Here is a 27,296-nt window from a genome sequence, read left to right as displayed (position 1 = left end):
GCTGGTGTTCAGTGGGATGGTTTGACTCTAAACGTCATCCAAGATGAGCAGCATGATATGGGAAGCCATCCTCATGGTAGGGGGTCAAAGCAGACCAGAAAGAAATGCGAGATATCAAAGTGGTTGCGAGGATGCAATGTTTTTTCTGGGGGCAGAAAACAAGGGGCCACTGCAATTCTTAGAACAGCTGTAATGCTGCCTTGTTGGATTGAATGCTGTGTACATTCCATTGGAGGCGAGTCATGATGTTGGCCAAAGGGGAGGAGGGAAAAATATGAAAGATTGTCACCTCAGCAGCTGCTGATTGCCTGCCTTCAAAGACACACTGCTACAAGGCACAGAGACTGGAGGATCAGGTTCCATGATCTACAGAGGTGTGAGTTGTCCCACTGGGGGAAGCCTGCAGATTCCACAGAATAAAAACAGTTTCACTGTCAGAAATGAAGTTTAAGTGCCTTGCTTCACAGCTGGAGGAGGAGGAGGGGATGCTACTGCAACACTGGGCGATTTGACAATTGCAGTGTTGAATTTGAGGACACAAGCCTTCGTGGTCATGTCCTTCGTGGAGCGTGGCATAGCAAAAAACAGTACTGTAAGTGCCAGATGGTAAGAAGCAGGGCTTTCGACTAGCCAATAACTTGAGTGGCAGGGTAAGGAACTTTTTCTTCCACCCTGATCTCTTGGATGGTTCGCTCATCAGGAAATGGGGGACATTCTCAGGATGAGGCTGCATGGTTGCCATTGCAAATGATACAGTGGAGAGGAGGAGGCGGGCAATTGCCCTCTTGAGCACCCCTACCAGAAGTAACACACTTGGCTGTGTTTCGAAAGGACATTCGAGTGTGGTTATGAAGTTGACTCTGGTAATAGCACATCAGGTACGGAATGTACGGGTGGACTGTGATGTTCATAGCCTGCTTTTATCTTTGACGGAAGCACTACTCTCAAACATGAGGAAAAAAGTGTGTGGGCACAAGTTGCATCAACTTTTTTCGTCATCCGATGGACTGCAGCGATGCCCTGATCAGGGACGTAAGTTTGGGTTTCTCCCTCAGTCAGATCAAGCAGCCTACTGTAAATAACTCCACAAAGAATTCAGCATTTGATGGGCCTCGACACGAACAAAATAGCCATAGAGGAGTAAAGCTACAAGCAGTTGGTGGGTTTGAATATCGCAATTGGTCTCCAAAAGCAACGTGTCATTACATAAATGAGAGCAGGATTTTACATGGCCTGCAATTGCATGAACACTCTTCTGAATAATAAATGGATTAACCACAGCAAGAACTGACTGCCTTCAGTACATGGTACCACAAGGAACTGAGGTGCAGTTCTGAGATTCTTGGAATCTTTATCCTAATTCCAGTTACATTCAGCCTGAGGTTGTGATAGGCTTACTGCAAAAAATCCACAACTGCCAGTTTTTTTGTTTGTTTTGTTTTGGTTTTAGGGCGCAAAACTGCTATGGTCATTAGCGCCCGGTCTGTGACTTAGCAAACAGTAAAAACAGAAAATGGAAACCAGCAGCAATGGGAACGAAACTCAAAAAATTGGAGAAACTAAAAGCAGAAGGAAGGCTTAAAAATCCACTACAGAAAGGGGTTGGTTGTCCCAAAAAAAAAAAAAAAGCTTCAAATGACTGACGTCATTTCACTGGCACTAATAAACTCGGGAACGCGATCAGCCAAGCGCGTGTCATCTGCTAAAATTGACGATATATCAGGCGACAGCTGTAGATGGGCGCGTAATGGAGTAAAATAGGGGCACTCAATTAAAAGGTGTCTTACTGTCCACAGCTGAGAGCAGTGGGGACAGAGTGGGGTAGGATCACCGCTTAAAAGATGTCGATGGCTAAAAAGACAGTGCCCTATCTGGAGTCTAGTTAAAATTACCTCCTCCCGACGACGCGTTCGGGAGGAAGAGGTCCAAGCACAAGGAAGAGCTTTCACGTCCCGCAATTTATTATGGGGAAGTGTCGACCAATGTGCGTGCCATAAAAGAACAACACGACGACATAAAACGCTCCGTAGATCGGCGAAGGGAATTGATTGAATAGCTGCCCGAAGAAGAGAGAGTGCAGCCTTGGCCGCTATATTGGCTGCCTCATTTCCACAGATACCAACGTGTCCCGGGAGCCAGGGGAATGCCACCGAGACGCCCCCCAGGTGGAGCAAGCACAGACAGTCCTGAATCCGGTGGACCAGATGGTGGACAGGGTAAAGAGCTTGGAGACTGAGGAGAGAGCTGAGAGAATCTGAGCAGATAACATACTGTATCCGTTGATGGCGGCAGATGTAGTGGACAGCCTGGAGAACAGCGTAAAGCTCCGCAGTATAAACCAAACACTGGTCGGGAAGCCGAAATTGATTTGGGGTGTCGCCAACAATATAGGCACTCCCTACACCTAACGATGTTTTTGAGCCATCAGTGTAAATAAATGTGGCTTCCTTCATTTGTGCACATAGAGCAGAAAATGCCCGACGATAAACAAGTGAAGGGGTACCATCCTTGAGAAACAGACAAAGGTCACGGAGCAGGCAGATCCGGGGACGGAGCCAAGGCGGTGCTGTACCCCATGTTGTCAAGAAGGTTTTAGGAAAGCGGAAGGAAAGAGAATGGAGCAGTTGACGGAAGCGGACTCCCGGTGGTAGTAGGGAGGAGGGGCGGCCTGCATACCCTACATCAAAGGAGGCGTTGAAAATTATGTCATGGGCTGGATTAGCAGGCATGGAAGACAGATGGCTAGCATAACGACTCAGGACTGCTCGCCGATTGGACAGCGGAGGTTCAGCAGTCTCAGCATAAAGGCTTTCCACAGGGCTGGTCTAAAAAGCTCCAGACACTAAACGTAATCCATGGTGGTGGATAGAGTCAAGACGCCGAAGAATAGACGGCCGACCAGAGGAGTAGACTATGCTTCCATAGTCCAATTTCGAGCGCACTAAGGCGCAATAGAGGCGGAGAAGGACCACTCTGTCCGCTCCCCAGGAGGTACCATTCAGGACACAGAGGGTGTTGAGGGATCGCAGACAGCGAGCCGAAAGATAGGGAACGTGGGAGGACCAGCACAGTTTTCTGTCAAACATAAGACCCAAGAATTTAGCGACGTCCGAAAACGGAAGGTTGACAGGTCCTAGACGTAAGGAGGGTGGAAGAAACTCCTCACGTCGCCAAAAATTAACACAAACGGTCTTACTGGGAGAAAAACAGAAGCCGGTTTCGATGCTCCAAGAGTGGAGGCGATTGAGACATCCCTGAAGACGTTCAAGAAGGCTGGTCCGTTGAAAGCTGTAGTAGATTGCAAAATCGTCCACAAAGAGGGAGCCCGAGACATCAGGAAGGAGACAATCCATAATTGGATTTATGGCAATGGCAAACAGTACAACACTCAGCACGGAGCCCTGGGGTACCCCGTTTTCTTGGGAGAAAGTACGGGAGAGAGTAGTGTTCACCCGCACCCTAAATGTGCACTCTGCCATAAATTCGCGAAGAAAAAGGGGCAGCCGACCTCGAAAGCCCCAAGAGAACAGTGTGCGGAGGATGCCTGTCCTCCAACAGGTATCGTATGCTCTCTCCAGATCAAAAAATATTGCTACTGTTTGGAGTCTCCGGAGAAAATTGTTCATGATATAAGTGGAGAGAGCAACAAGATGGTCAACTGCAGAACGATGCTTTCAGAATCCGCATTGGGCAGGTGTCAAAAGACTGCGGGACTCCAGCCACCAAGCTAAACGGCAATTCACCATACACTCCAAAACCTTACATACACTACTCGTGAGAGAAATGGGGCAATAGCTAGAGGGGAGATGTTTGTCCTTTCCAGGTTTCAGAACAGGAACAACGATAGCTTCCCACCATCATCTGGGAAAAGTACTGTCTGTCTAAATTCGATTATAAAGGCGAAGGAGGTAATGCAGACTATGGGTTGATAAATGCAGCAACATTTGGACGTGGATACCATCCGGTCCTGGGGCGGAGGAGCGAGAAGAAGAGAGGGCAGGGCATGTTGGAGTTCCCGCATGGGGAAAACAGTATTGTAGCTTTTGCGATTTTGAGAGGAGAAAGCAAGAGGTCGCACTTCCGCTGCACGTTTCTTCGGGAGAAATGCTGGCGGGTAATTTGAAGAGCTCAAACTCTCAGCAAAGTGCTGACCCAATGAGTTAGAAATTGTGACGGGGTCCACTAATGTACCATACACGACAGTGAGCCCAGAGACCGGGGAGAAACTAGACGCGCCTGAGAACTGTCGAAGCCGACTCCAAACTTCCGAGGAGGGAGTGAAGGTGTTAAATGAGCTAATAAAGAATTTCCATATGCCTTCTTGCTATCATGGATGACGCGACGGCATCGCGCACGGAACTGCTTATAGCGGATACAGTTGGCCAAAGTAGGATGGTGGCAGAAAACGTGAAGAGCACGTCGCCGCTCACGTATTGCGTCACGGCACGCCTCGTTCCACCAAGGAACTGGGGGCGCCGGGGCAATCCGGAGGAGTGTGGTATCGAACATTCCGCAGCTGTAAGAATAACGTCAGTAATATGTGTGACCTCATCGTCGACGCTGGGAAAGTGATGGTCATCGAATGTCGCTAGAGACGAAAAAAGTGTCTAATCAGCTTGGGCAAACTTCCAGCGTCACGGGCGCATATATGGCAGTTGAGGATGCAGTCTAAGGACACATGGAAAGTGGTCACTCAAGTGTGTATCATCAAGGGCGAACCATTCGAAGCGCTGAGCTAGCGGAATAGTACCAACCGAAAGGTCCAAATGAGAGAAATTTGTCGTGGAGGCAGACAAAAATGTAGGGACCCCAGTGTTGAGGCGAATTAGATCCGCTTGGTGGTAGACGTCTAGCAATAGTGAGCCATGTGGACAAGGATGTGGAGATCCCCAAAGCGGGTGGTGGGCATTGAAGTCCCCAACCAGCAAATAGGGGGGAGGAAGCTGACCAAGAAGATGAAGGAGATCAGCTCGTACCATTGGTGTGGACGATGGAATGTATACAGTACAAAGAGAAAAGGTATATCCAGAAAGGGAAAGACAGACAGCGACAGCTTGGAAGGAAGTGTTTAAGTGGACTGGGTGATAATGGAGAGTATCATGGAGAAGAATCATGAGTCCTCCATGGGCTGGAGTGCCTTCAACAGAGGGAAGATCAAATCAGACGGACTGAAAATGGGAGAGAACAAAGCGGTCATGAGGACGCAGCTTTGTTTCCTGAAGACAGAAGATGACCGGCGAGTAGGATCGTAAGAGGATCGACAATTCATCCAGATTGGCTCGAATGCCGCGGATATTCCAGTGGATAATGGACATAGGGTGAACAGAAAATGGAGGAATGTGACCAAGGTTGCCGTCAACTCAACGACTGCTCAGAGCTTGCGACCAACAGCATGGAATGGCATTCAGTCGAAGGCAGAAGATCCTGATCCATAGGTTGTTCAGAAGCAGCTCCTGCCACCAGCGATCGGCCGGTTGATCAGCCGCCAGCAGTGCGCCTCGGCGACACAGAAGATGGCCGATTGTGATTTCCGCCAGGTGGTGCTGTAGATGGGACACGCCTTGGCGGAGAAGGAGATGAACTGGGTTTCTTAGTAGCCTTCTTGGAAATATGATGTTTAGATGGAGGAGGAACCGATGGTTGTGAAGTTGGGGTACGTAAAAAATCTTCACGAGTACGCTCTTTTTTCGAAGTCTTGGTGTCTGATTTTTGGGCTCGAGATTTAGCAGAACCCGATGAAGGGTGAGCCATAGCGTGGGCAGGCGAAAGTGGTGAGGTTGAACGGGCGATCTTTGCACTAGCCAATCTGATGACCGTGGCACTAAAGGTGAGGTCGCAAGTCTGCGTGGTCGCCTCCTTTGTTGGCCGAGGAGAAGCAAGGACAGCGCTGTATTTTCCTGTCTGAGGCACGGTGGGCTGTCGACTGGCGAATAATTTTTGAACAGCAAAGGTCGACACCTTTTCCTTCACTCTGATTTCCTGGATGAACTTTTCGTCTTTAAAAATGGGGCAATCTCGAGAGGAAGCAGCGTGGTCACCCATACAGTTGATGCAGCGAGGGGACGGAGGTGGACAAGCACCCTCATGGGCATCCTTGCCACATGTAACACATTTGGCCGGATTGGAAAAGGACTGGCTGGTGTGATTCAACCGCTGACACCGATAGCAACGCGTAGGGTTTGGGACGTAAGGGCGAATGGAAATTATCTCATAGCCTGCTTTGATTTTCGATGGGAGTTGAACTTTGTCAAATGTCAAGAAGACCGTGCGGGTTGGAATGATGTTCGTGTCAACCCTTTTCATAACTCTATGAACAGCCATTACGCCCTGGTCAGACAGGTAGTGCTGAATTTCTTCGTCAGACAATCCATCGAGGGAGCGTGTATCAATGACTCCACGCGAGGAATTTAAAGTGCGGTGCGCTTCAAGCCGGACAGGGAAGGTGTGGAGCAGTGAAGTACGCAGCAATTTTTGTGCCTGGAGGGCACTGACTGTTTCTAACAACAAGGTGCCATTCCGTAATCTGGAACAAGACTTTACAGGACCTGCAATTGTGTCGACACCTTTCTGAACAATGAAAGGGTTGACCGTGGAGAAGTCTTGACCTTCGTCAGACCGAGAAACAACAAGAACTGTGGCAACGATGGAAGAACTGAGTGGCTGAGACTCAGTGAACTTATGCTTGTGAGCAGACACAGTGGAAGGTGAGGAAACCATTGCGGAAGAATCCCCCATGATTACTGGCGTCTCCGATGGCGCGCTCCTCCCTTGTGGGGGCCCTCTCTGAGGGCACTCCCGCCTTAGGTGATTGTTCACACCTCAGGTCACACCTACTGACAAACGGACAGAGGGACAAATCAGCACTTTCGGAAGGTATCAGCTCGGGTAATCGCTCTTCCCTGGGCCTGGCCGTTACCAGGGGGTACGTACGTGTCCTACCTGTCTACCCGGGGCGGGGAATTACGCGTTACCTTGTCACCGGCTACGCACAAAAATGTGTGGGTCGGCCTTCAGACACACACAAGGAGGAAGAAAGAGAAAGGGAAAAACAAAGAAAGGGAAAGGAAAGAAGAGAGGTCTCAAACGCCGCAGCGGAGAAAAGGGGAAAGAGAAGAGGTAAGGAAAAGAGAAGGACAAAGGAAGGATGAAGACATACAAGCAGAGAAGGCGAAGAATGTGTGACATTTTATGAGCGTCTGTCTCCGGACGTAGGCACAAACCATACTCCCAGAGGGGGAGAAAGGGAAGGAAAGAGCCAGAGGTGAGGGGAGGGGGGGCGAAGATGGGGGATAGGGAAGGATGCGGAAAAGGAAGGTATGCAGCCCGGAAAGGAAGGAGGGCCACATTAGCTCGGGGTCCCGCGCTCGCTACGCACGTATCCACAAAAGAGTTGTGGACCCCCTGGGGGCCACACACAACTGCCAGTGTCACATACCTTAGGTGATTGTTCATGCCTCAGGTCAAACCTCCCAAACTTCTGACAGAGGGATCAAATGTCAATTTGAGACTGTCACAGCTCAGTGGAAGTGGCCCATTGGGCTCGTGTGAAAAAAATGAAAATCACACATTATCATGAAATAACACATTACCCAACCACCTGTTACACGTCAAACTCGTGTACCAGCCTTCAGTAGAAAACAGGGAGGATGAGGAAAAGAGAACACCAAGCAGAGGATGAATAGATATAGGACAGAGCAAAGAAACAGTGAAGTACCTTTCTGACGTCAGGCTACTGGAACTTTAGAACACATTCAAAAAATATCCCAGACATGTTCTCAAGGGAGGTGAAAAAGAACAGCAGGAGGATAGACATGCAGCACAGAAAACATGCTGCAAAGGCTGGGGCCCCATGGTAGCCAAGCACGAACTCACCCTGGAGGAGAGTACAGTCTGATGTCGGGGAGAAAATTAGTACGTATTTGTATTTTTCTACTTGTGGATCATTAAAATAACACAACGGACTGACACTAGGACTGCAGTGACAGCTAGTTATTGTTTTTTCTACCCTGCAGTGTTTCACACCAAGCTGAACCTGCGTAAACTCTGGAGGTTTGCAATTGCAGCACTGGCACCACTCAGTAACTCTCATTTACTTAGGAATGGAGATGTCACTATGCCATTTCAAAAACCTTTTGGTGCTTTTAGCAATATTTCATTTACAATAATGATTGGTCAAAAGACATCCAACATTAGCGGTAAAGAAGAGAGCCACGCGGTAAAGAAGAGAGCCACGCGGTAAAGAAGAGAGCCACGCGGTAAAGAAGAGAGCCACGCGGTAAAGAAGAGAGCCACGCGGTAAAGAAGAGAGCCACGCGGTAAAGAAGAGAGCCACGCGGTAAAGAAGAGAGCCACGCGGTAAAGAAGAGAGCCACGCGGTAAAGAAGAGATTGGTTGGTTGGTTGTTTGAGGTTTAAAGGGACCAAACAGCAAGGTCATCAGTCCCTTGTTTCAAATAGACTCCATTCTGCTAACGAGACATCTCAGAAAAGTCAGAACAATAAAACGGAAAAAGGGGAAACTTAAAAGGGCAGTCACGTTGTCATTAGTAAAAACAAATGAGGGAAGTTGGCAAGAGAACGAACCCAACACTATGCTGAAGCAGCATAGGCAAGACCACCTGTGTCTTAAAAGGTACAACTGCTATAATGCAGAAAGTACGTATGGGAATAGAAAAACTAACCAAGCCTTAAAAAGAAGGAGTAAAAACAGAGTAAAAGGGGAAGAAAAGAGGATTCCGGTCAGGGAGGTGAATCGGGAATCTCTGAACACTGCCTACAGTGGGAGACACCCAAACACTCACTGCCCTTTAACTTTAAAACTTAGAATAAAAACCACTCTCCCGGAGGAAACCTAGAACCAGGGAGACCATCCGGGAATCGTCAGCCAACATCAAAGGTAAAGTGTGGGGGAGTCTGTACTTAGCACGCAGAGCCAAAAGAAGGGGGCATTCAACCAAAATGTGGGCCTCTGACTGGAAGGCTCCACAACCACATAGCGGGGATGGCTCATCACGCAAAAGGAAACCATGGGTCAGCCTGGTATGGCCAATGCGGAGACGACAGTGTGGTCGAGTCCTTGCGGGAGAGGCGAAAGGAAGAACGCCATGGGCCTGGATTCACCTTAATTGCACGAAGTTTATTAGACAGTGGAGTAGCCTCCCAAGAATTGGCCCATGACTGTGCAAAGTGGGATTTGATGTGAAGCCGTAAATCCGCTGCAGGAGGGGTTACAGATAACGGGGGGGGGGTAAGTAACTGCTCCCCCAGCCAAACGATCAGCGAGCTCATTACCCGGGACACCCACATGGCCCGGGACCCATAGGAAGTCAATGGAACAAGCAGCACGGTGAAGATCAGCGAGATGGTCATGGATGGCAGAGACCAAGGGATGGCGCGAAAAACACCGGTCAATAGCAAGAAGGCCACTCATTGAGTCCGTACATAACAAAACGCGGTTGTGTTGGGATTGTTTAATAAAGGTAAGGGCCCGGGAAATTGCCATCAATTCCGCAGTAAACACCCCACATGAGGGTGGCAGCAGATTTTCTGTTCCAACAAAGGACGTGAAGGCATACCCAACATGATCAGCAGATTTAGAGACATCAGTGTAAAAAACAACAGCATCCCGAAACTCCCATAAAATTTGGCGGAAAAAGGAACGGACCACCACCGGGGGGATGGAATCTTTCGGACCACGGCGGAGATCCATCCGAATTCGAGGCCGAGGAACTAACCAAGGAGGGGTGGAGGGGAGGGAGCGAGGAAGACAGGACAAAGAAGGAAGCTGAAAATCACGGTTAAGAGACGCAAGGCGCAGCCCAACCAGTAAACCCGCCCGAGGGCGGGAGTCGGGCGGGCGACGTCCATGGTCTGGGAATAGGATAGAATAGGAAGGATGAGTGGGAGAAGAACTGATAGTAAGGGCATAAGACACCAGAAGCTGGGACCGCCGAACAGAAAGGGGGGGATCCCAGCTTCAACCAGGAGACTATCAACAGGGCTAGTAGGGAAGGCACCAGTGGCCAAACGGATACCACGATGGTGGACTGGATCCAGCACGTGCAGTGTGGAAGGAGCAGCTGAACCATAAACTTGACAACCATAGTCCAAACGTGACAGAACTAGAGCACGATAAAGACGGAGGAGGAGGGAACGGTCCGCACCCCAAGAGGAGTGGGCAAGGAAGCGAAGGACATTGAGTTTACGGAAACGTCCTACCTTCAGGAGTCTGATATGGGGCAGCCAAGTGAGCTTGTTGTCGAAAAGAAGACCCAGTAAACGAAACTGTGGAACCACAGGCAATCTTTGTGCAGCGAGATAGAGCTCTGGATCAGGGTGGACCGTAGTACGGCGACAGAAGTGGACCACCCGCGATTTTAAAGGAGAGAATTGAAACCCGTGTGAGAGGGTCCATGCAGAGGCACGCCGTATAGCCACCTGGAGCTGCCGTTCTGCAGATGGCATCGAGGAGGAACTAACCCAAATGCAGAAATCATCCACATACAGGGCAGGGGCGACCAAGGGACCGACAGAGGCCACAAGTCCATCGATAGCAATGAGGAAAAGAAGGACACAAGACAGAACCCTGTGGGATGCCCGTCTCCTGGGTCCGTGGAGAACTAAAAGCAGTACCAACTCGAACTCTGAATGACCGATGGATCAGGAACTGGCAGATAAAAATCGGGAGTGGGCCCCCGAAGACCCCACTGATGAAGGGTTAGTAAGATGTGATGGCGCCAGGCCGTGTCATAGGCCTTGCGAAGGTCAAAAAACACTGCAACCAAATGGCGGCGCTGGGAAAAAGCCTGCCGAACTGCGGATTCCAAGCGAAGTAAATGATCGATTGGAGATCGTCCCTCTCGAAAGCCACACTGGTAAGGGGACAATAGATCCCGAGATTCGAGGACCCAAGTGAGCCGACTGGCTACCAGCCGTTCAAGTAACTTACAAACAACATTGGTCAAACTAATTGGCCGATAGCTGTCAACAGATAGGGGGTTCTTACCAGGCTTAAGGACAGGAACCACAATGCTATCCCTCCACTGAGGAGGGAAGTCACCCTGGAGCCAGATACGGTTAAACACCCGAAGAAGATGGTGCCGTTGTGGAGCACTGAGATGTTGAAGCAGCTGGTTATGAATGGAATCTGGGCCAGAGGCCGTATCATGAGAAGAAGATAGAGCAGAAAGAAATTCCCATTCAGTGAAAGGTTCGTTGTAAGATTCTGACTCACAAGTGGTGAAACATAAGGTGACAGCTTCAGCCTGCTGTTTTTGATGAAGGAAAGCAGCTGGATAGGAGGCCGACGCTGATGCCACTGCAAAATGGGTCACAAGATGTTCTGCGAGAACTAATGGGTCCGTACAAATGCCATCTGAGAGGTGAAGGCCTGGGAGGGTGGACTGCCGATGGCAACCTTCGAGAGAGCGAAGTGTAGCCCATACCCGTGACAGAGGGACAGTGGAACCAAGGGAAGAAACGAATCGTTCCCAACATATCCGCTTGCTCTGTTTGATTAAATAACGGGCTTTAGCGCGAAGGTGCTTAAAGGTAGAAAGGCTGGCTACGGATGGGTGCCTCTTAAAGTGTTGCAAAGCTCGACGGCGATCACGGATGGCAATGGCAATGGCCGTAATCCACCACGGGACTTGCTGACGACTAAATTGTCCAGATAAGCACGGGACAGCAAGGTTAGCAGCGCGAACAATCGCGTCAGACACGTCACGTAGAACGTCATCAATACAACCCGACAAAGAGGGAGATAACGCGACTTGTGCAGTGTATAGAGGCCAATCGGCGTGGTGGAAAGACCAACGAGGTAACCTGTCCATCGGGGAGCGGGAAGGGAGCGTGATAATCAACGGGAAATGGTCACTATCACAAAGGTCGTCGTGTGGCGACCAGTGTAATGAAGGGAGGAGAGAGGGAGAAGAAAGAGAAAGATCAATGGCAGAAAAGGTACCATGACCAGCACTGAAATGAGTAGGGGAGCCATCATTAAGAAGGCACAGGTCGTGGTCTGCAATAAATTGGTCTATAAGAAGACCTCGTCTAGATGGAAAGGCACTGCCTCACAAAGGATGATGAGCATTAAAATCCCCAAGGAGGAGGAAGGGAGGAGGAAGTTGCTGAAGAAGGGTGGTTAAGGCGGCAGGTATAAGAGTCCTGTCAGGAGGGAGATAAAGATTGCAAACTGTGACTGCAGAGTCTAAGTGGACCCTAACAGCAACCGCTTCCAATGTAGTTTGGAGAGGAATCCACGTGCTAGCAATGTCTGTACGGACCAACATACAAACGCCACCAGAAGCCCGCAAGGGTCCAACCCGATTTCGACAGAAAACACGTAACCCACGGAGGGTCGGTGAGTGAGCATCAGTAAAATGAGATTCCTGGAGAACCACACAAGCTGCTGAGTAGGACGAAAGAAGGGATTTCAATTCCGTAAGGTGACGATAGTAGCCATTACAATTCCATTGGAGAACCACAGAACGATGGTTTAAATGAGGGCTGAACACGCTAAATCCAGTCAAACCGCCGGGTCCCCACCCGTCACCGACAAGGAGGGGGCGACATCCATAAACGACAGGTCAGAATCCGGTTGTGAAGTCGGGGAAGAGACCTCCGGTGACACCAGAGGCTCTTTGTCCCGGTACTTATGTTTCTTCTTCTTTTCAGGCTGAGATCGAGGAGGGCTGTGTGGCATAAAGGAGCCAGCTGCAGCAAGATCAGGAACAGAAAGAGACCGGGCGACCTGGGGGCCGAGAGACCGCGGCTCTCGCGGTCGCTGCGCTGCAGCAGACCTTTGACCTGGAAGGTGCCGAGAAGGGGCATCCCGGGAGAGGCGCCCTTGACCGGCAGACGCAGAAGGAGTGGGACACTTCTCCGGCTGGGGAGGGGGAGCAGCGCCCAGAGGAGAAGGTGTGGGAGCCGCAGGGGAGGGGGGAAGGAGAGGGGTCCGGGATGGGGGTACGGAAGGGGGAGGAAGGGATGAAGATGTAACCAAGGCGTAACTAGATGTCATGGACACAGGGTGCAATCGTGCATATTTCTTACGGGCCTCTGTAGCTTAAACGATCAAGGGACTCTTGTATCTTTTTTTCTTTCTTATAGACTGGGCAATCTGCTGAACGTGGAGAATGACTACCATGACAATTTACACATACAGGAGGGGGAACACAGGGACTCCCCTCATGGAGTGGACGTCCACAGTCACCACAGAGAGGGTCCTGGGAACAGCGAGAAGACATGTGGCCAAAACGCAAGCACTTAAAACACCGCATAGGAGGTGGGATGTACGGCTTCACATCACAGCGATAGACCATAATCTTAACTTTCTCAGGAAGGGTATCCCCTTCAAAGGCCAGGATAAAGGCACCAGTATCAATACGATTATCTTTAGGACCCTTCTGAACACACCGAACAAAGTGAACACCCCGCCGTCCGAGATTGTCCCGAAGTTCCTCATCAGTCTGAAGGATGAGGTCCCTGTGAAAAATCACACCTTGTACCATATTTAGAGACTGGTGAGGGGTAATGGACACGGGAATTGTGCCAAGATGGGTACAGGCACGAAGGGCCGCAGATTGGGCAGCCGAAGCAGTTTTTATCAGCAACGAACCCGACCGCATCTTGCTCAGGGAGTCCACTTCGCCGAACTTGTCTTCAATGTGTTCCACAAAGAATAAAGGTTTGACACTGGTGAAAGTATCTCCATCAGTCCTGGTGCAAACTAGATAACGGGGGAAAGGTTTTGCCCCTAGACGACAGGCCTGACCCCCCTCCCAGGGGGTAGCCATGGAAGGGAAGGCCGAAGGGGCAAGAGAAGCAGCACTTGAGGAATCAGTACCACGCAGAGAGACGGCCGCAGAAGAGCGGCCAGAGTTTTGGACCCGTATGCGTTTCATCTGCATAGCGTCCGCCCTGATACCACCCACTCCGATTAGGGGCTCTCCTCACAGGCGCCACCCAGCCACAGCAAGGGCCGTCTGGCACGGCGGCCATTGCCGGGAGTTCCGATGCTCCAGGATGACAAGCAACCACTCCAAGGCATGCATGAGGAGGTCACAGCTCAGGTATCAGAAGTGTGATCCCTGTGTGTTCAGGGGGCTCAACCAAAAGGGTACATAGCGACCCCACCACACGGGCTGGCTACCATGCTGGCTATGCACCCTAGCATCAGACAACGACGTAAAAGAAAAGGCGGAATGTACTAGGAGGGCGCACGTCGGAGACACTAGGTAAGGTGCTCTTCCCCAAATGGCTCACACTACGGAAGAGAAATTTTGGAATGGAGGTCAAACCCCAGAGGGGGACCAAGGAATGCCAAAAGGAGGAGATTATAACGCAACAAAGCCGGAGTGTAAAACCAACAGAACCATGAGGATAGTGGGGGCCAACATAAGCAAGGACACCAATAGAGGGAGAGGAGAGGGCGAGGGGAAAGGGGCATGGAGGGGAAAGGAGGGGAAGGGAAAGGAAATGCAGCCCGGGAGAGAAAGAAGGCTGCAATGGCTCGGGGCCCCATGCTCGCCACGCACGTATCCACAAAAGAGTTGTGGACCTCCTGGGGGGGAAAAGAAAAGAGCCACGCGGAAAAGAAAAGAGCCACGCGGAAAAGAAAAGAGCCACGCGGAAAAGAAAAGAGCCACGCGGAAAAGAAAAGAGCCACGCGGAAAAGAAAAGAGCCACGCGGAAAAGAAAAAAGGCGTTTTCCTTTTTCAAATGAAAATTAAAGCTTTTATGGAAAAGAAATTCACACAATGACCATGTTGTATAGCCACATATACTGCCACGAGTTTTTATGATGTGAAAATTGGAGAATGGATTTCCCCTTTTTCACCAGCCCAGCCTGGTGTGCAGTGTGAACACCCTGGATGGTGGCTTGAGGCAGCTAGGCACAGGCTGGGCAGTACAGGTCATGCTGGACCAGCCGCCAGTGTGAATGCAGTCTAAGGACTACCCTAGACCACACTTAATGTAGAAGAACCAATCACTTTGCTCAATTTTCCTAGGCTGGAGGAACTGTGTAATGTTTAAATGTTGACCCTGTACTGTAGGCAGCTACAGTATGCCCTTTCTTCTGAAATACATCCAAATGCTGCTAGGCCACAGGCTATCCAAAATACTTTATCCCTTATCTGTCATCAATATAATTTGATAAGATCCCAAAAATCTCATTTGTGTGTGCAGGTTTTTGGAACATGTTGGTAATGTGCACTGCTTGCGTGATCAATGCTCCCTATTCACTGGTAGCACTTCCAGAGAGGAATGACATCTGTCACAATTTCCCCACGATCCACCATTACTTTTCTACCCGAGAAAGTCTTCCAATTTAAGCCAATTTTTCTTAACGCAATGGAAAGATCTGTTGCACTGCCAGTAAATAAACCACTTTCCAACAGTCAAATAAGTGTTTACATTTAAGGTATTGTTTTCTACAGTAATATGCTTAATATATGCCACGTGTTGTCTCCTTTACACGTGAACCACTCTTTCCGAAAATTCTCCCAATAAACTTAAGTTTACCATTCACCTTCCCTACCACAGTTCTCACATGCTCATTCCATTTCACACTGCTTTGCAACATTATGCACAGAAATTTAAGCAACTTGACTGACAAGCAGGACACTGGTAATACTGTATTCATACATTACAAGTTTGTTCTTCCTACTCATCAGCATAGCTTACATTTTTCCTGCGTTTAGAGCCATTCATCACACCATCTTTTATCTTCCTACAGTAACAACTCTTTACACCTTACTTTACACCACAGCACCTTTAGCAACACATTCGCAGATTGCTGCCCACCATATCATTTATTTATATACAGAGTGACTCATGTAGATATGCAAATATGTTAATATGTTATTCTACTAGTAAATCTGAAGAAAAATGTTCATATAAACATAGGTCCACAAATGTTCAGTTACGGAGTTATGGCTAATAAAAGATTTTGCCTGAAATTTATTAACTTCGCTAATATGAAGCCATCATAAAACTGCACAAGGTTTAAAAAAGCACAATTTCCATTTATTTTGTTGTTATTGGTCTGATGAATCTAATAAAACATGTTCCAGATGTGTATTTGTAGTAGTAACTAAACATTTGCAGATGCTTTCTGTAAATCTAGGTATATGAACGACAAATGTCCCCTTCACCCACGGTTCGTGTTATATCAAATGAAGAAAGGGCAACCTGAGTTTCACACTTGTGATGACTTCTAAAGCCACACTGATTCATGGACATAACCTTCGCAGTCTCAAGAACGTTTATTATATTTGAAATGAGAATATTTTCAAGTATTCTACAGTAAACCAAAGTTAGGGATGTTGGTCTAATTTTGCAGGTCTACTCTTTAACCCTTCTTATATACTGGAGTCACTTGCACCTTTTCCAGTCACTTGGGACTTTGTGCTGGGCAAGAGATTCATGATAAATATAAGCTAGGTTAGGGGTCAATGCAGTAGAGTACACTTTGTAAAACCGAACTGGGATTTCTTCTGGACCTGGTTATTTGCTTTCAAATCTTTCAGTTGTTACTCTAAGCAAGAGATGCTTATTACTATGTTGTCCATATGGGAGTCTATCTGATGATGGGGTATTTGTGCAATCGCCCTGTGTGAATGTTTTCTTGAATGTGAAATTTAAAACTTCAGCTTTTGTTTTGCTAGCTTAACTGCCATAACAGACTAGTCAAAATAATACTTAATGGAAGCCTTGGGCCCACTTTTACATATAACCAGATTTTTCTTGAGCTCTCTGATAGATCTTTTGTTAAGGGGCAACAATGGTAGTAGTTGTGTGCTTTGTGCATAGATCTTTTCACAGACTTTTGCGTGTTATTTGCACATTCACTTTTGTACCAAGAATGCAACAGCCTCTGCTTCCTTAGCATTTTCCAAGTCTCGTTATTAAACCTTAGTGGGTCTTTCCCATCCTTAATCCACTTACTAGGCACATAATTCTCTAGATCACAATTTAAACTTTGCACATAATTCCTGTAGATCCATGTTACTGGAACCAAGTGATGTCAGTTCACTGTCTCGGTGAGATGCTAACAACTGTGTATCTGCTCTATCTAGCAGAAACACTCTCCCAGCCTTCTTGACTGATTTATAAGCTTTCATAATTGTTGTTGCTATAGTAACATGATCACTAATCCCCATTTATATACGGACATTGTTGATAAGGTCCAGCTTATCTGTACCTACACTGCATGTGGGCTGCCAAGCTAGTTGCTCACAACAGTTGAGAGAAAAAGTGCTCAACAGTATATTTCACATCACTGACTGTACCCCCACAATGAATCCATAGGCATACCAGTCAATACTCGGTAGGTTAAAGCCACCTCCGATTACTACTGAATGATCGAAGTATTTACACACTACTGATTAGACGAATGACTAAAATTGTCACAGGGGAATCGGGTGGCTGGTAAAAGAACTTTGTCACATTCAACTTCAATATTTTTGTCAACTGCAATGAACACTCCCCTCCTTTGTCCTCTAATCCGTCCTTCCAATGTAATGTTCTATGGCTTGCTGAATAACTGAACATTATACTTCGGGTTTCAGCCAGCTCTCAGTCCCAAGAATAATTTCAATGCACAAACTTTCCTGGAGGGCAGTAAATTCGGAAACTTTATTACAAATATTCCCAACACTTTACTGACAAATTTTGACAGTTGATGTGTCTTAATTTGAACACTGACTACCCTTGATGTTTATCGACTGGAAAGTGCTCATCAGAGCATCCCAAACTAATGCATAGCCTAGAAAACCCTCATGTGCATTCCACAAGTACTCTGCTACCTGAGTGGCTGCTTTCTTTGTGTAGTGCACCCCTGACCTATTAAGGGGAGTCCTTGTAAATAGTATTGGCACACACCGAAATACTGACATCCAGAAAAGCCACCTAAATAGAACTCCTGAAACACTAGGGTGAACTCCCATACACAGTTCCAAAATCACATTACTTGACTGGTTGCAGCACACATGGAAAGCTGTCATGCTCAGTCCACAGCAACTATCAGGGATCTTCTTACAAATGGCCAACTATAGATACTGAGCCGTGGCGGCTCATATCGATAGTGCCACTCTGGTGGTTTATCTTTCCTGCCACGGTCAGGGCGGTAAGCAGTTCCCTCTGGGGCCTACGCGAGGAGTAACGAGGCGAGGTCCAGTGGGGGGTGTGCTCCGGGACGTGGTGGAAGACGGTTGTCGGGTTGACGCAGCGAGTGTGGGATCTGACCTATCGCATGGAGATATACAAGTTGGCTCTGAACGGAAGACGCCGTAGCAAGCAGCGGGCGTCCTGTAATTTGTGTGAAGGAGTAACGATTTTTGCATTTGATGTCCCAGTGGTTCCCGAGAGTTGCGGTGGCTGCTTTCAGAGAAGAGAATTGGTAAGAGTTTGTGTCTACACTCTTTTCCATACGATGTTGCTGCCTGACGTTATAAACGGGTGAAAATCAGGCACTTGTATTGATTATATGGGAACTGGTGATGTAAAATTACATTTGTGATTGAGTCTCACTTGTACTGTGACAATTTAGAGGCAAAAACTGTGGTGGTTTAATTAGGTCTGGTTCTTTGCTGTGCAACTAAGAGAGTCAGTTGTTTGGGGTAACTGAGAGAGCACCATTATGTTGTTCTAAGTGATACGTTCTCCACATTTTGTCTAGACCTATGGCTTTGCGAACTGAAATCGTGAGGGAGTAGACGTTGAGTAATTTGCTATTGTATTGATGGTTATGTTGTAAAGACTTCTCTGGTGTGTTAAATCACGCTCTGATTTGTAGCCAATCTAAGCATAAGTTACCATTGCTACTTGTTTATGTGCTACTGTTCTTATGATGGGCATTCATTGTCTTTTCACTGTGGGTGTGCTCACGTTTAAAAAATAAATTACAGCTACTATTTATAAGGATTGTCTAGTAAGGAAATAGCTTAAGCTTTTATCATATGCTGGTCTGTTTGCCTACCACACTGGCTTTCTATGCAGTAACTGAAGGAATGTGTATTGTGGCTCAAGATTGTAGGTTGACTAGTATTTGAACTGGTGTTGAGGTTAAGGGCGAGATCAGCATCCCGCAAACCCGCACACTGTGTGTGGTTAAATGTTCCGCTATTGGGGAGCTGGCTCTCTGTTCTTGGATTTTGTAAGGATACGTGATGAGTGCATCACTGTAGTTTTTCGCGTGCTAAATTGCGGGGTGTCAGTGCCGTCCTAGGGCTAGACTTGTGATGTATGGTATGTTGAAAGGGAATTAACTGTACCAAACTTAGGACAGCTTTTAGTTTGTTTTAGGTCTGCACATGGAATGATGATATTTTGTCGATTGCGGCAATAACTTCCTGTGTGGGGAGATCCTCTGAGGGACTTGTACTGTACTGCCATATATGCTTTCACCAGTCAAATTTTGAATGATCTGAATAACCGAACACCACCCATTGGGATTTTTTGTGATCTCTCAAAGGCTTTTGATTATGTAAATCATGAAATTCTGCTAGACAAGCTCAAGTATTGTGGCATGAGTGGGACAGTGCACAAATGGTCTAATTCGTACCTAACTGGAAGAGTGCAGAAAGTTGAAATAAGTAGTTCTCTTAACATGCAAAGATCAGCACATTCCTCAAACTGGGGAACTATCAAGAATGGGGTTCCACAAGGGTCAGTCTCGGGTCCTTTGTTATTATATATTAATGACTTGCCATTCTATATTCTTGAAGAGGCAAAGTTAGTTCTCTTTGCTGATGATACAAGTATAGTAATCACACCTGAGAAACAAGAATTAACTGATGAATTTGTCAATACTGTCTTTCAGAAAATTACTAAGTGGTTCCTTGTAAACGGACTCTCACTGAATTTTGATAAGACACAGTACATACAGTTCCGTACAGTGAATGGTATGACGCCATTAATAAATATAGACCTTAATCAGAAGCATATAGCTAAGGTAGAATATTCCAAATTTTTAGGTATGTCCATTGATGAGAGATTAAATTGGAAGAAACACATTGATGATCTGCTGAAACGTTTGAGTTCAGCTACTTATGAAATAAGGGTCATTGCAAATTTTGGTGATAAACATCTTAGTAAATTAGCTTACTACGCCTATTTTCACTCATTGCTTTCATATGGCATCATATTTTGGGGTAATTCATCACTGAGGAATAAAGTATTTATTGCACAAAAGCGTGTAATCAGAATAATAGCTGGAGTCCACCCAAGATCATCCTGCAGACATTTATTTAAGGATCTAGGGATATTCACAGTAGCTTCTCAGTATATATACTCTCTTATGAAATTTGTTATTAACAACCAAACCCAATTCAAAAGTAATAGCAGTGTGCATAACTACAATACTAGGAGAAAGGACGATCTTCACTATTCAAGATTAAATCTAACTTTGGCACAGAAAGGGGTGAATTATACTGGCACTAAAGTCTTTGGTCACTTACCAAATAGTATCAAAAGTCTGACAGATAACCAACAAGTATTTAAGAAGAAATTAAAGGAATTTCTGAATGACAACTCCTTCTACTCCATAGAGGAATTTTTAGATATAAATTAAGAAAAAAAGAAAAAACCAAAACAAAAATATTAAAAAAAATAAAAATAAAAAATAAAGAAAAACAAAAAATACAAAATAATAAAGTTGTTATATTAAGTATGTTGTTAAATTAACCTAATTATGTCATGTATTGGAAAATTCGACTCGTTCCACATCATTACGAAATATCGTACTCATGATCCATGGAACTAGTATTAATCTAATCTAATCTAATGTTGCAGTGCAGTCCATCTGAAACGTGCTGCTTAAAACTTGGGACTGCAGCTCTCTGATGTTATATATTACTGCTTAATCTTAAATGTCTTGGGTGTAATATGGTTGTTGAGGATTATGTAATTAATTTATGGTTCCTTAAAGGAAGTATTTCGTTTTAAAATATGTGCTCGGTCAGAGCCTATTTAAATATGATTTTAACTCATCACTCAAATTTCCTGGTCTTGCTTTCTTAAAAGGCTTTCAGTTAAATGATTGCTATTTGCCTGTTTAAATGTTTGAGTGACTTAAAGGAAAAGAATATTATTTTGTAATTTGTACTGATTGTTCCTTTTGGGTACTACCTGACTTGTGTGTTCAATAAATGAGTGTCTAGTCAATGGTGATGCACTGTTCTATTGCTAGCCTACCCCTTCCACTCCACAGCCTATTGAGCTGCTTTGTGTCAAAATTGTGTTCAGAACACCTCTCTGATCTGACACCTCAGGCACTGTAACACTCTTCAATTTTTCTAGTAATACATAACAATAACCGTAAATTTAGGCATACAATTACAATCTGAATGGTGTCACAGTTTGTCACTAGAGTATGCGAGTAGTAGCACCTGGGCATGGTGTACCAAAAGCCACATTCAGCAACACTGCAACCTGGCCACATGAACTGTCTGTACCAATTATTTGTCTTTATGATTATAAAGATGTTTTCCATTGAGCTGGAAGAGGTAAAAAGGCACTGAAGTGGCACTGGTAGATATGAAGATTTGACTATGACTATGACTGTGGCTCTGTGCTGATGAACTGTACTGTATTTTGCGCTCTTTGCGTATTTTGCTGTTTCTACAGGACATCTGCCAGTTTCCTGAATGCATCAGCAACCAATTGTCGACACTATGTTAATGTTGGATGACAGCTTAGGAATGATATATACACCTGGAGATCAGATAACGGGAATAAACTGATTGATAGCTACTTAACCCATCAGAATGAGCTGTCACTTCTCTTCGCAGTCAGCATGCTCTGCTATTTCAAGTGCCAGGTGGAGACAACACTTACAGCTGGTAATTTAACAACTATTTGATTTCACTGTTTCTCCGTATAGTACTTTGTGACTGTCAAACTAGTTGCAAAAGTGCACATAGGAGTGTGCAAACTTTCCAACCCAACACTGCATGCTAACAGATAGCATATGAATGTATCCAGAGCAAACTCCCATCTGTTTCCACCCTATTCATACTGTGTGCACTGATAAGTGCAGGAGGAAGAGAACCCAGATAACAGTGTGGACACACCTAACTTAGAAGACTGCAATTAGGAAATTAAAGAACAACATAGCAGCAGCAACAGGTAGCATTTCAGCAGAAATTTCTAGCAGGCTGGCTCTGAACTGGAAAGGAGTAGCACGAAACTGGTTAATCCAACATGGGAAGAAGAAGAAATGCCTCAAACATGGAAAGAGGGAATTAGATGCACTATATATACAAAAGACGACCCAATGGAATGCAGTAATTACAGACTGATCACACTGTTTAATCTGGGAGATAAAATCCTCTCTAACATATTCCACAACTGACCTCTTCCAACAGTACAGAGGGGAATAGTCTTACGAATGTGGATGTAACCCTGTCGAGTCTGCCATCAACCAGATATTTACTTCAAAGCAAAGTCTAGAAAAAAGGAATATGGGATCACAACATATCTTTTTATTGATTTTAAAGCAGCATATAACAGCAAAGACCGAGGGCAGCTGTCAAGCTTTAAGTGGATTGGGCGGAAATACGGAAGCGTCCGATCCCACCCGTCTGCTTTGACCCATGACGTCACAAATATGGCGGAAACAACACACACACACACACACACACACACACACACACACACACACACACACACACACACTTTCCACAAGAAGCCTAATGACACTAACGGGACAAGCGTAGGAAATGGGGTGTTTTGGGTGGGGGGCAAACTAAATATAAACAAATTTAGACGCCTTGCATAGCTACAATATGTAAGTGAAGACAGCCATGCATGAATACCCACCCACCTCCCCAGGGGTCGTAACCCCTGCAACCCATAGAAGATGAAGATGCTTCAGTAGCTGATTAGTGTTTGTCTTTTAAAAAAAAACTCACAGGATAGAACGAACAGAACAGAACGATAAATATAATCAACTAAAACAGAAATTCGAGGAAACAGATAATTAAAATAAGTAATAAGTGTTTTTAAATTTAAAAAATCTCACGAGATAGAACGAACAGATCAGAAAAGTAAATAAAATAAGATAAAACAGAACTGGAGACAGCCACACTCAAACCAAACTCTGTGCCGTCATGACGTCACACACGACAACACCCTTACGTCACGGGTCAAAGACGACGCGTGGGATCGGACGCTTCTGTCGACCCGATTGGGCAGTACAAAAAACTGCTAAGGATAGTAAGAATGACAAAGACAAATGCAATGTAGCATTAAAATTAATGAATGTTGTCAGTACCATGGAAATTAAAAGCAAGATGATGCACTGGCATGCCCACTATTCAATGCCATCTTGGAAAAGACAAGAAAAGAAAATATCTTTAATAGGAGAAGATTTTTCTTACATCTGTGCCGATACTGGCCTATGCAGCCGACAGTGACGTAATAGCAAGAACTCTGAAGGCAATCAAAGGGACATTCACCCTAACAAGCCAGCAGGAATGTAGGACTAAATATTTAAACAAGCAGAAAATATATAGCTGCTGGGAAAGCACACAGGAAGAACACGGATGCAAAAAAGACAATGGTTAGTTATCCATTTGAAAGTCATTCCGAGTACGTGGGTTTGACAGTAACCAGTCATATCTCCTATAAAATAAAGCAGGGACTAATTGCAGCCAATAAAGCTTATTTCACCTTAACGAAGCTTCTCTCTCCTGACTAGAATCACAAAACTAACCACCTATAAAACTCTAATCAGCACAGTGGTTACAGACACCTCTAAAACCTAGGCTCTGACAAGCAAAGGATGTTGAATAACTTGATGCATTCAAGAGGGGATACTCAGGAGAGTCATCAGCCCAATTTGCAAAAGGGAAAGTTGGAGGACAAGATACAACCACAAGTTGTATGCCATCTACGAAGATCAGCCCGTTAGAAGAAATGTGAAGTCATCTAGACTGAAATGGGCTGGACACATGACTGATATGGAAATATCAAACAAGATTTTTCCAGTGAATCCAGGTGGACAGAGAGAACATGATCACCCAAAAACTAGACTGGAGGACAGAGTCATAGAACACCTTTAGAAGATGGGTTAAAGGAATTGGAAAATTCTAGCAAGGGACCAGAATAAATGGAAGGAGATAGTTGAAGGACCCAAGACTCTTGAGATGCAGAGCAGCAGAAAAACAGACATCACTGTCTCTCCCTTACTCAACTGTCAAATACTTTGGGGTCGTTATTAAAGGCCAACTTATTTGAATTAAACAATATTAGCTTCTCTGGTATTCAGAAACTTTCTTAAGCACTATTACCCAGTTTAGGATTGAAACTGAAGGAGTTGACCATTGTCATTCCAAATTTACCACAGACAATAATGACAAAACAATACTGTGTGCAGCAGCATAATTGATGCGTCATATTGCTGCACTGTGTTTGGGTTAAAATAACTAATCACGCAGTTCCTGGTCATCACGGCATTATCTACAACTCTTTCAAACAAACACTATTCACAGTTAAAGGTAAGTACTTTGTATGAGATATAAGCAGCAGTATAGTAATTTTAAAGTGTGATGGAGGCCAATAACCTCCACAACACTGCTGATCCCCTTAGCCACAGTGAACCCTTTCTCTCTTCTCTCTGTTCACCTTTCCAATAGGGTTCGGGAACAAATTTACAGACTAGTTGAAGCTGTTACTACATTCCACAAACTATAGAAATTTGAAATTAGTTCGTTCTTCAGTATTAATTTCAATCAACAACTTTCATAAAGATCAGAAGGGTACTGTTGGGTGTTTCATTATACGTGACTCCTGGGGAAAAAATATTGCAAATAAAACTGGGAGCAGTATGTGATTACATGTGACTTACGATGTTTAGCTGACAGGATTATGGTTTTAGGTCAAGAAACTGCAGGGTCATCAATTACTAAATGTAAACATGGTCTGTAGTAGGCTGTAACATGATTTTTGTTTAAGTGTGCAATTAACTAATTTCGACTGCTTGTCACTGTCAAGCACTTCTAAAACCAACTTGGAAAAGCACTACATTGTCTGCATGCATCACACTTTTAACACTTCACACAAATCACGTAAAGTGTTATACATGTGATTCATGCATAGAATGTAGTGCTTTTCAAAGTGGGTTTTACACGTTCTTGACAATGACAAGTAGCTGAAATTAGCTAATTGCATGATTAAATATAACATTACAGCCTACTACGGACCATGTTTGCATTTAATAAGCATCTGGAGGCTGTGGATTCTCACAAATACAAAATTTTAAATAAGGGTGTGGATAAAATCAATTTACAAGTACAAAAATGTCTGAATTCAAATAGGAACAACACACTTAATACATTCAGCAGCACTTAAATACAGAGCTAAATAAGACCACCAAAACAACAGATACCAATAAAAACAAACTGTTGCTGTAAGCTATGACAACAAAAAAGCAAAACAAACATTTAAAAAGAGACCACATTATAGATATACTATTACTGCAGAATAGTTTGTGACAACAGCTATATCAGAATCAAGTGAGTGGCGGCTACTTGTTTACAGAACAGCTACTGTAACAACCAGAGCACAAGTTTGGTCACAACTTCTGCTCTGTCCACAATTGTCACCCCACTTCACTACCTCATCTTTAATTACCAGTCCACTACAGGCAGCAATTACTGCAGTCTAACAGCTGTGATTTCTTCTAGGAATGTATGTGCCTTTTTTGTTTTCCTTGCACCGAATCTATGAACCTAACCACAAAATTGCTTAGAAAGGTGAGAGGACACTACTGTGATGTGACCACAATACTTCACGTTAACTGGGAAGACATAAATACAATGTGGAACTGCATGGGTGCTGCTAACAGAGCACAATACCTGCAGGTAACTGAACAGAAAATGTTCTCTCTACCACGATCAGCTGCCAATCACTTCATTCTATTCCAGAAATAGCAGCAAACTTGCAGGTTCTACCCACCTCATTCCCAGTTATTCCAAGTCGTCGAAGATGTTCCAAAGCCTAAAAAAAATAAAAAAAAATCAAACTATGAGTCAGGAGTAAATTTACTGAAGTAACAAAAAGAAGCAATCACATACCATTCACAGCAAGAAGATAAAAAGGAATTCATAATCAATGCTCAGCTAAATTTTTGTACACAATTACACAATACTATTATTTGTATCAAATCAACATTGTGAAGTTCCTGCTTTTAATAAACTGAAATATAAAACCACGTACAATGTTTAATAGAAGTAGTTACTCCCAACCATTGAAACCATTCCACACAGAGTCAACCTTTATAAACCATAAAATAGTGTCAAAAATTTATACAGCACTCGTCTTTAAATCAATATGTAATAAGTAGCGAATTAGCCAAAATTGTATTTTTTTTTTTTGAGGGGGGAAAAAAAAGTGCAGAAAAATCTGAGAAAATTTCTGTCAGTAACCTTAATATGGCAGCTTTTCGAATTTTAATGTCTCTTCAACAGAAACATGAGGATCTTTCAATTTCGTTACATTCTATAAGCAAACAGATGCTGGTTACCATGATGTGAGTAGCTAATGGCTGTGGTACAGTAACAACCAAACAAATTACTTTCTCCTGAAAATGCATACTGTCCCTCTCTATTTTCCGAACACACACATACACTACATTAATTATTAAAACTGCTCTTATCACACAAACTCGTTCTGAAATTACAATCAATCCAAATTCGTGCGTGTATATTTACAAAAGAAATTACGCTAGCTTTGGTACTTGCCCGCTTTTTGGCGTTCTTCTTCTGATTATTGGTTGGATCCATCTGATTGATCATCCACCTTACGCTATAGTAAGTAACAGCCCCAAATAGTGTCAGTCTGACTATTAAGCTAATCATTTCAAATCTTAACATCGCGTGTGACTCGCTCATGTTAAATAAGTGACAGTTTTGCGGCGACGGAAGTTAAAGAATTGCCCAATCAAAATTACAACCAACACATTGGAGTATGCTACTACCCAATTTTACACTTCCCTTGATAGCTTGAACAGCAATAATCAAAGGAACGGGGAAAATCCAAAACTTTGTCAACGATGTGCACACAAATCAAAGATACCAACCAACACGTGAACCAGAGATGTGACACAAAGTCACAGCTCCAGTCAATTAAGTTAGAAATTTAGTTACTGGCTTACTGCAAGAGACGCTAGTAAATACATTTCTGTTTGTGCCAGTGCATCAATGAAGATTTAACAGATGTTCATACAAAATAATGGGGATTCAACTTAGTAAATATAAGTTATGGTAAAAAGAAGAGATAATAAGGAGTGCA

At 44.9% G+C, this 27,296-nt stretch overlaps 1 protein-coding gene across 1 annotated transcript in view; it reads right to left on the bottom strand.

Moving 5' to 3' along the window:
- The window catches only part of LOC124776242 (outer mitochondrial transmembrane helix translocase), a 102,566-nt gene extending 75,489 nt beyond the window's left edge, over window positions 1–27,077 (bottom strand). Inside the window, exons 1-2 of the mRNA XM_047251107.1 lie at window positions 26,747–27,077; window positions 25,962–26,003 (exon numbers count right to left, since the gene is read on the bottom strand). Of these exons, the coding sequence (XP_047107063.1) occupies window positions 25,962–26,003; window positions 26,747–26,896 (192 nt within the window). The 5' untranslated portion in view covers window positions 26,897–27,077. The remainder of the gene's footprint in view (window positions 1–25,961; window positions 26,004–26,746) is intronic.
- Between the last annotated feature and the right edge of the window lie 219 nt (window positions 27,078–27,296).

The sequence above is a fragment of the Schistocerca piceifrons genome, chromosome 2 (assembly GCF_021461385.2).
Source record: "Schistocerca piceifrons isolate TAMUIC-IGC-003096 chromosome 2, iqSchPice1.1, whole genome shotgun sequence".
Taxonomy (NCBI): domain Eukaryota; kingdom Metazoa; phylum Arthropoda; class Insecta; order Orthoptera; family Acrididae; genus Schistocerca; species Schistocerca piceifrons.
This window is presented reverse-complemented; position numbering and strand designations above follow the sequence as displayed.